The sequence below is a fragment of the Anopheles arabiensis genome, chromosome 2 (assembly GCF_016920715.1).
Source record: "Anopheles arabiensis isolate DONGOLA chromosome 2, AaraD3, whole genome shotgun sequence".
Classification (NCBI taxonomy): domain Eukaryota; kingdom Metazoa; phylum Arthropoda; class Insecta; order Diptera; family Culicidae; genus Anopheles; species Anopheles arabiensis.
Genome location: NC_053517.1, coordinates 86,816,728 through 86,827,032, shown reverse-complemented (window position 1 = coordinate 86,827,032; position 10,305 = coordinate 86,816,728). Strand labels below are relative to the sequence as shown.

General features: G+C 44.4%; 1 protein-coding gene across 1 annotated transcript; it reads left to right on the top strand.

Moving 5' to 3' along the window:
• Window positions 1-2,716: 2,716 nt before the first annotated feature.
• On the top strand, window positions 2,717-6,410 carry LOC120897359. Its single transcript, XM_040302194.1, has 2 exons — window positions 2,717-3,077; window positions 6,081-6,410. Exons 1-2 carry the CDS (start codon window positions 2,738-2,740, stop codon window positions 6,086-6,088), a joined length of 348 nt encoding a protein of 115 aa, XP_040158128.1. The 5' UTR covers window positions 2,717-2,737; the 3' UTR covers window positions 6,089-6,410.
• The last annotated feature ends 3,895 nt before the right edge of the window (window positions 6,411-10,305 follow it).

The following is a 10,305-nucleotide window of genomic DNA, read 5'->3' as shown; positions in this document are numbered from 1 at the left end:
TGGTAAACCCTGTATAACTTTCTGAGCAAAAATCTATATGAATGGTCGTGTGGTCAGATACGTGGGTATCAACACCAACGGCCATTACTCAAATCTCACTTGCTTCAGTGTTGGTGGTTTCTATTGGAGTTTAGTATTTAAACAATCGTATCGCCGTTCTAGTTCTAGCGATGCATAACTACAATGCGAAACCATACAACAGTACAGAGGAAATGAGAAAGCTCTCCTCCAAGCGATGAAGCTCAACTGGTTGGGGTATCCCACCAACAGAGAGCGCCACCAGCATTTTTGTTATTTTTAGAATGCATGAGTCGTTTGCCGTCTGCTAAACGAAGTCTTTCTATATTCCGTTTAGGTAGAGAACTTGAGTCGTTTAGAAGCCGTTTAGTGGTCGTTTAGTGGATTTGTGGCACTTGGGCACCAACGACCACTACCCGAATCTCACTTGCTTCAAAGCTGGTGGTTTTACATTGGAGTTTAGTATTTAAACGATTCGTATCACCGTTCTAGTTCTAGCGATGCATAACTTTCATACGAAACCAAACAACAGTACAGAGGGAAGGTGAAAGCTCTCAAAGCGAAGAACGCTCCACTGGCTAGCTATTCCACCCACAGGTGACGCCACCAGCTTTTTTCTATTATTAGAATGCATGAGTCGTTTGCCGTCTGCTAATCGCAGTATTTTTATATTCCGTTTAGGTTGAGAGCTTGAGCCGTTTAGAAGCCGTTTAGTGGTCGTTTAGTGAATTTGTGATACTTGGGTAAGCAGTCGCCCTGGATGGATGTTTAAAGTTTAGGATTCATGCACTATGAGATTCAAACTGTTATCCAGAGAAGAATATGTGGTTATCATTATGTTGCCTGGATCAACTAATGGAGTTTTGCAAGGATTTAGGGCTTGGTACTTGTTTCGACGCAGCGTATCGCAACGCATTGCGTGACGCACGCTGGTATCTGTTCGCTGCGTTCTGCATGGATATGTCAACACATTTTACAAAGAAAAACATCAACAAACAGCAATAATGTCTCTTATTTATAGGTTCTGATGTGATTATAATGTTAAATTACAACTGTAAAATCATTTCCAGTTCTGCTCAAAACAGTGCAAAGCATGTTTTCGCTTTATTATTGCACATTGCATACTGACCCGCACACACCTGTTTTGCAGCAATTACGGAATTCCTTTCTCTACATTTATTTTGTTTTGTCAATAAAATTATTTAGTAGTCCAATTACACACAAAACTGCGCTCGAAACAATTTAACGTGGAAAAATATCGATTTTCACCCGATATGGTTAACCATTTTGACAGACGCATCACGACGTGCGTCGAAATAGAAATTTTTCTACTTTGACGCTGCGTCGTGCGTCGTTAACGCATGCGTCTGTCAAATCCCATACATTTTGGCAAAATCGCAACGCATTGCGTCGGAACAAGTACCGCTCTCTTACAGGTCAAAAAAGTATTACCACCTGTCATAACCATCGAAATGTCAACATCGCCAAATGGACCAACCTGGTAGCGGTTGGCTGACAGCGGCTGTCAACAGGGGGAACGGGAAAAAAGTGCGCCACTGGAGCAGCGTCGGGAGAAGCGTACAAACGGAAAAGATACAGAAGTACAAATATACGAGTGAATTACAACAAATTGGCGACGAGGAAGTACGAAAACCACGTTATTATACCTAAGCAAACTAAGCTTGTGTTGTTTTCATGGATCCGGCGTCAAAGAAGACCGAAATTCCTGCTGCTTCTGTCACCACACGGGCTGCTGCTAAATCTGCCAGTACCGGAACACCTACGGCCGATTCTTCTTCAAACCTTCCTACTGGCGTCCTTGCTACGGACAATTCTGCTACTGCTAAGCCTATTTCTTCGAACACTTCTACTAGAGGCCCTGTTACGGCCCATTCTGCTGCGGTAAAACCAAAGGCATCCAGTTCTACTACATCCAGCACATCGGTGCCCGGCTCAAGTGTGGGTGAAGGTACCGCTCTGTCTGTTTCGGTCCGGGGGATAACTACTGCTGTTACGAATATGTCTACAATGTTCTCATTTGAGCCGTTTGATCCAACAAACTGCAAATTTCAGAGATGGTTGGAAAGGTTGCAAATTGCCTTCAAAATCCATCGAGTTTCCGAAGAAGACAAACGTGATTACCTTCTCCATTATATGGGTGGTGCTACTTATGACGTGTTGTGCAACAAGTTAAAGAATGCAGAACCGCAAACTAAAACGTTCCAGGAAATTGTTTCCATTCTTCAAGAGCATTTCAACCCAAACCCTTTAGAAATTTTGGAAAATTTCAAGTTTGCAAATCGGAAGCAAGCTGAAAACGAAACACTGTCTACGTATCTAATGGAATTGGAGAAGCTAGCACAAACATGCAATTTTGGGGATTACCTCGACAAAGCCTTGAGAAACCAATTTGTATTCGGACTCCAAAACCGTGCGATCCAATCGCGGTTGCTCGAGGTGCGCGACTTCTTCTTCTTCTTCTTTGGCTCAACAACCGATGTCGGTCAAGGCCTGCCTGTACCCACTTGTGGGCTTGGCTTTCAGTGACTAATTGATTCCCCCCATAGCAGGATAGTCAGTCCTACGTATGGCGGCGCGGTCTATTTGGGGATTGAACCCATGACGGGCATGTTGTTAAGTCGTACGAGTTGACGACTGTACTACGAGACCGGCGGTGCGCGACTTAACATTGGCTAAAGCGAAGGACATAGCTTTTAGTATGGAAATGTCAAATCGAGGCGCAGACGAAATACACGGCGCCGGTGCAGCGTATCCAGTTCAGCACATCAGCACCACGAGCAAGAAGAAGAGCAAGCCAACAACGGTTCAAAGGAAAACAGCTTGCTATCGGTGTGGAAACGAAGAGCATTTTGCGGATAAGTGTCGACACCGGAATGCAATTTGCAACTACTGCAAGAAAATGGGACACTTGGATAAAGTGTGTCGTACAAAACTACAACGAGCAGGAGTACACACACTGGAGTACGAGCCTGATCTTCCTGCCTGTGACGATGACGTTGTGGATGTGCTCAACCTGAGAGCAGTGCAAAATCTGGCGGGTAAGTTTTTGCTGGAAATGGAAATCTCTGATAGAAAACTTATTTTCGAGGTGGACACGGGTTCTCCAGTATCACTAATAAGTAACAGGGATAGATTAAATTGTTTTCCTAACACATTGATGAAGAAAAGCAATGTAAAATTGAAAAGTTACTGCAACGGTGTTATCAACGTTCTTGGAGAGATCGAAGTGAGAGCAAAAATTAAAAATTTAGAAATTCCTTTGCCATTGCTTGTCACAAAATCCGACAGAAATCCTTTGCTTGGACGTAACTGGATGAGAACTATAAAGTTAGATTTGAATAAATTTATGCATACCAGTCAAGAAGTTTCATATTGTGAAAAGGAAAATTTCACTCCATGCTCAATACTAGAAGCTCTACTAAAAAAATATTCGGAAGTATTTGAGGCAGGAATAGGCAAAATTGAAGGGTTACAAGCTTCATTAACTCTTCGCAAAGAAACAAAACCTATTTTTATCAAAGCGCGGCCTGTCGCATTTGCTGTCCGAGATGCTGTAACCAATGAAATCAATAAGTTAGTTGAGGAAAACGTTCTAGAGAAAGTGGATCATTCTGAATGGGCTACACCTATTGTGCCAGTAAAAAAATCAGGGGGTAATGTAAGATTATGTGGTGACTATAAAATCACGGTTAATCCAAACCTATTAGTAGACGAGCACCCACTACTGACAGTTGAGGAATTGTTCACAAATATTGCAGGCGGGGAAAATTTTTCTAAATTAGACCTTTCCCAAGCCTATCTGCAATTGGAGGTAAGCCCCGATTGTCGGGATATTTTAACATTAGCAACCCACAAAGGATTGTACCGCCCTACCAGACTAATGTACGGGGTGGCATCGGCACCAGCAATATTTCAGAGGTTAATCGAACAGATTCTACAGGACATTCCAGGAGTAACTGCTTTTATTGATGATATTAGAATTACAGGGCCAAACGATGAAATCCATTTAAAAAGATTAGAAGAAGTACTAAAAAGATTACGAAAGTACAATCTAAAAGTAAACAAAGCTAAATGCGAGTTTTTGCAGATCAAATAGAATATTGTGGATACCTAGTTGATAAACATGGCATACACAAACTACATACAAAAATTAAGGCCATACAGGACATGCCGGCTCCGAAATCCGTAGATGAATTAAGATCTTTTCTAGGTTTGGTAAATTATTACGGACGGTTCTTCCCAAATTTAAGTACTGTAAACTATCCTTTAAACAATCTTCTAAAAGATGGAATACCATACGTTTGGGACGAGCATTGCCAAAAGGCATTCGCTCAGGTAAAAAGGGAAATGCAAACGGAGAGAGTACTGGTACACTATGATCCTAACCTTCCTCTCATATTAGCTACAGATGCCTCACCCTACGGGGTAGGTGCCGTCCTTAGCCATAAATTTGCCGATGGAACCGAAAGGCCATTACAATACGCATCGCAAACTTTAAACAAAACTCAACAGCGATATTCTCAGATCGACAAAGAAGCCTACGCAATCATTTTCGGAGTGCATAAATTTCACCAATATTTATATGGACGGAAATTTACTCTGGTAACGGACAACAAACCCTTATCACAGATATTTTCAGAATCCAAAGGATTACCAACGATGTCGGCAATGCGAATGCAGCACTATGCAGCTTTTTTACAAGGGTTTGATTATAACATTCGTCACCGGAAATCTGTAAACCACTGTAACGCCGATGCATTGTCAAGGTTGCCTTTACCGTCAGAGGATTCTGATAGAAGAATAGAGGATTCCGATTTAGTTGAGATCAACGTAATCGAAACATTGCCTTTAACAGTTCCTGAATTGGCAAAAGCCACAGCTGTAGACCCAAATGTTGAAGAACTACTGCGTGCCCTCAGAACGGGTAAAATAATTTTACCGAAACACTGTTTTGGTATTGATCAAAATGAATTCGATTTACAAAGTGATTGTATTATGCGGGGGAGTAGAGTTTACATTCCGCCTTCATTAAGAGAAAAGGTATTACAGGAGCTTCACTCTTCTCATTTTGGGATCTCTAGAATCAAATCTTTGGCAAGAAGTTATTGTTGGTGGCCCAACATAGACAAAGAAATTGAAAATATTGTAAATAACTGCCAACCCTGTCAAGAGACAAGAGCAAACCCACCAAAAGTACCGATACATTGCTGGGAGAAAGCAGAAGGGCCTTTTCAGAGGGTGCATGTGGATTATGCTGGTCCTTTCATGGGAAGCTACTTTTTTATTTTAGTGGATGCTTTCTCTAAATGGCCTGAGGTCCGTGTCGTCAACAACATGACTACCGAAACCACAATAAATGCCTGCAGGGAAATATTCAGTACATTCGGAATTCCTATGGTTTTGGTTAGCGACAATGGCACTCAATTTTCGTCAACGGAATTTACCAGGTTTTTAAAGCTAAACGGGTTGATTCATAAATTTAGTGCACCTTACCATCCAGCGACAAATGGACAGGCCGAGCGTTTTATTCAAACACTAAAATCAAAGCTGAAGGCAGTAAAGTGTAATCGTACAGAAATTCCAGAAGTGTTGAGCAATATTCTATTGTCTTACAGAAAAATAATTCATCCTAGCACTGGTTTTTCGCCCTCTTTGTTAGTATTTGGAAGGCAAATACGCAGCCGTATTGACATAATGATTCCAACTTCAAACTCGAACAATAGAGAAATCATAAAAACTAAAGATTTTGAAATAGGACAAAGAGTAGCTGCAAGGGAGTACATTAAAAATAACAAATGGGAATTCGGAAAAGTAACAGCAAGATTAGGTAAACTGCATTATGAAATAGAGTTAGATGATGGACGAACTTGGAGACGTCACATCGATCAAATGCGCGCTGTGGGTATTAGTATGCAAAAACCCATAAATAGGAACACTTATTGGCAAGGCAGAGAGACTACTTCGCATAATTTGGAATCAGAAACTAATACCATCCCGAAAAATAGCAGTACACCAGAACTAATGACAGATTGTGGATCTAGGTCAATAGTACAAGCGCAACCATCCAACCCTCCACCAATGAGTTTTCCATCAGAGGCTCCATGTTCAGCGGAAATACCACCGGAAGCAAAACTGCGGCGATCAGCAAGGAGTATCAAAACACCACAAAGGCTACTACTGTAAATAACTATTTCGGAGGGAAGAGCTGTCATAACCATCGAAATGTCAACATCACCAAATGGACCAACCTGGTAGCGGTTGGCTGACAGCGGCTGTCAACAGGGGGAACGGGAAAAAAGTGCGCCACTGGAGCAGCGTCGGGAGAAGCGTACAAACGGAAAAGATACAGAAGTACAAATATACGAGTGAATTACAACACCACCTATCGGTGCGATCGTTTTACAATTTTACATCTGCCTTCCATCGTAATCGGCTTTTTCGTCATACTTCCGCACCACCGGAGATCTCGTTTGATTAGCAGCGACCAAGAAATTATCCCCTTAACCACTAATCGATCCGCAACAAGCAACGGAAAGCATTAAGAAACCGTTTATCTCTCCTTGGCAGCCCCGTGGCAACGTGTGGCAGTATTGCCATGCGCGCTCAGTATGTGCAGCACGAACATATTCGCTTCACGGTACCGCGGAGGGACTTCCTATTTTCTCGCATCTTTTTCGCATACGGAACGTTATGTAAATCAGAAGTAATAAATCGCTATATTCCACGGTAAAACTATCCCCGCTCCCTCTATTTTCCTTCCTTCTTCCTCACATCGGACGGCAGGCGTTGCGTGCTGGATAGTGCGTAGAGCGCACCGTAAAATCTCCCAATCGCTTGATCAGGAACCGAGCTGATCGATGTCCCACAAATCACATGTCTTCATTTGCGAAGGGGAACGGTGCCTAGCGAGAGAAAAGATTACAACAAAATGTTCGGAAGGCGATCGGTTGCGAGATCGGAAAGAGAAAAGGACAGCTCCAGCTGGTGGGGAGTTATGCACCTTGCCTGTCTAATGACAGCTCGGACGCACTTGGACCGACGGGAGCCGACTTTGCTCGGTTCGGAGCAATATGTAGCCCACATTCGGCGGGAGCACTTCACTTTCTTTCCCTTCCCCCGTCGTGTTCCTGTGCGTTCGGGGTTTCCGCACTATCTTCTTCGCTTGATCCGGCGAGCGTGATGGAAGTTGCATCATCGGTGGAATATCAATTGCAGCAGGCGCGGGCTAGCAGGCTTTTCTGTTTTGCATGTTTGCTGCGCTGCTCTCGCTCTCTTCGTTTCCTCTTATAATGCAAACCGCGCTATTGTTTCTCGGCTGCATCTCACTGTGATTGGGCAGGCGAGTCGGTACGTGCAGTTTCGGAAGTGCATTAGCGTGTAATGGGTGGCGTTGTAGGGGTTGGAATGGACGCCGGCAAGAGAGATTGACCCGGGTCGACCTAGACAGCCGTGCGGAATGGAGGCGAGACATTGGGCAGGGTGAACAGGTACGAAGAAGCTTGGCAAGAGAGGCTCGAGAGACGATCGAAAAGATGCAACATTACCCACACGTGCTGGGAAGCTGCACCGATTCGCCAAAGTCGTGCAATTTTTCACCCCTCCCCTACGTGAGTCTGCGGAAGATCGAGCAGGAACAGAGTGGAGAAGAAAATTGCGCGACTAGCCATTGCGCAACAGTGAAGCGATTCATTTCACCCACGTAGCAGTAGCGGCACCTTGCAAACAGCATGAGGGGGAGGGTTTTGTTTTACATTTGCATTTGCACCTGTGGTCCAGTGCGAGGCTGAAACAAGGGACAGTTGTAATACAACAAAATGTAGGGAATGCCTTTGCGCCCGACTTTGGAGGTGTATGGATTGGTTTGAGTGGAAAGTAAAAGTCTACCGAGACTTTGAAAGATTGTCCCGTCGCGATGAGCTTTGATACAAGAGCGCCTTGGGTCGTGAGAAGAACTTGCCCAGATGCTGTCTGCGACAAGGCACAGGCGCACAATATAGGACAGAATAAATGAGGTCAAACATGATCGTATGTGCAGTCATACACGCTTTTGTTGCGGCGGTGAGCTTTATGTTGGTTTTGACTCAGAGCAATCATTTTTGTTTTAATATTCGCTCTCAGTTTCATTTACCATCGTGGGAGCAACATGCAATTTATGTAAACTGTCTGCCAAAAATGTTCTGCCGGCTGAAATGTTTTCTCACTTCCAAGACACTTAGGCAACGTTTAATGGCACAAACCATGAAAAAGCTGAACCGAACCAACACGACACGTTCGCGAGTCGACAATTTTCGTCCAAACTCCAAACCCCCTCCTTCCCCGGGGTCGTAATGGGGGACGTGAAACGATTATGCGCCATGATGCATGCTCGGTGATCCACATAATGTGCCCCCAAAGCGCACGTATGCGATCGCACCGGCATCGATTGCAGTGCATCCGAAATGCAGCCCCCTTCCCACCTTCAGGACCGATCGGTATCGTGGTGGTTACCACGGGCAGGCATGATCGCACGGTGCGTGCACGCTCGTCATTGCGGAGCTCGCCGAAAAGTTTACGAGGCCGCTAATTAGTCCAGGGCGCTTTATGCCGTGCGCATTTGCCGCCGCGCCGTGGGTGGTTGCGTGACATAGCGTGGCGTGGGTGGAGGTGGCTTCCACCAAACCTGAACCCAATTATATCTTCTCCACGATGATGTTGGCGGAGCGGGCGGGGGGGATTGGTGAGCACGGGAGCAAATTCCCTTTCGTTTGGATATGTCTAGGAAATGGGCTGCGTTACGACATGAGCGTTACTTACGTGGTAATTTATCAGCTGTCGCTAAAAATGTAGCTTTCGAAGAAATTTAAGTCATTGGCAAGTAAATGAATTAACGAGAACTATCGCTTTAACTCACACGATTCAAATGCATCGAGAAAAATGTATAAAAAGTGCTCGAAATGAAATTGCTAAAGGAAAATAAATCAGAGAGAATGGATCCTTTTGGTAGAAATTAAGAAATTCATCGTTAATACGATACTATTTGCTCCATTTATTCCAAACTTATATCCTCAAAATTAATGACCCTATTTGACTGATTTATGTTTTCCCTCCATATCTCTATCACCTACATTTTCCTGTGTTTCAACTGTGGAAAAGGCCAAGCGTTTCCTGTTAAGCCTGCAGATAATTATATTTCCCACACCGTTCGACCATCTAATGCGGAGGAATAAGCACCCGCTAATCAGGTTCCGCCCGTTTTGCCACCGGTAATCCAGCAGCTGCTGTAAATTTCCTTCCGCGTTCCTCGCCTGTGCCTGCTGGCAGCAAAACGATCAGTCTGTCACATTGCGTACGCTAATCGGATCAAAAGATTTAAACGCCCGGGCAAGACGAGGAATGCCGCTACGTACGTGCACAGCGTCGAAGGCGACTCGCCAACGCGTCATCGAACGAAACACGATAGATTACACAGTATTGAGACAGCCGAGCCGTTCCTCGCACCGCCTCAGTGCAGTCGTTAATCAGTGCAGTGAATTGGCCAGCAGCAGTCTTTACGCAGCCGTTGTGATGCGATTCTGCTTTAATGATGACATAAAATCGAGCTTTTCGGGCCTACTGCAGCCGCATGGGTATGGGCGGATTGCAAGCGCACCTATTCGCTTCCTGTTCGGTGCACGGTTGGACATAATATTGTCATGCAAATGTACGGCTGTTCCTAAAAAAACGAAAAGGGGAGGAATTGGGTAACGGTAACGGACCGGTTGCTGGCTTTGCTTCCCGGTTTCGCTTTCGAGTGCTACTTTTCTCTTTTCACAAGCTACTAAAACCCAGTTGCTGCCTGTCTGCTTCTGCTGTTGGTGGGATTACTTCGCCTTTATAGAGTGGTATTGAAATCGGTTTTCGGATTAATTGTTTTATCTTCGTTGCTTAACCAGTACTGTGGAGATATTGAGAAGGAAATGCATAATAATAACAACGCACATTCCGATCATTGCAAAGCATAGCAAGTACGAACAAAGATCATACAAGAACCAAGCAATTCTGAAGTAATGGATCTCCTGGCAGAAAACAACCATTAGCGTTACCACCTTGCATAACCGCGCGCTAAAACCGCGTGCACGTGCAGGCACTTGTCACTGTCAATTATTCATTAAAAGTGCATAATGTTGAACATCGCTTTACATACGTTTCCACCGCATCGAACGCGACCGGTGCCGCTCTCCTCTTCTTGGGATTGCGAGAAAGATCCCATTTCAACGGTAGTGCCGCCGATCGGTACCAAAACCACGG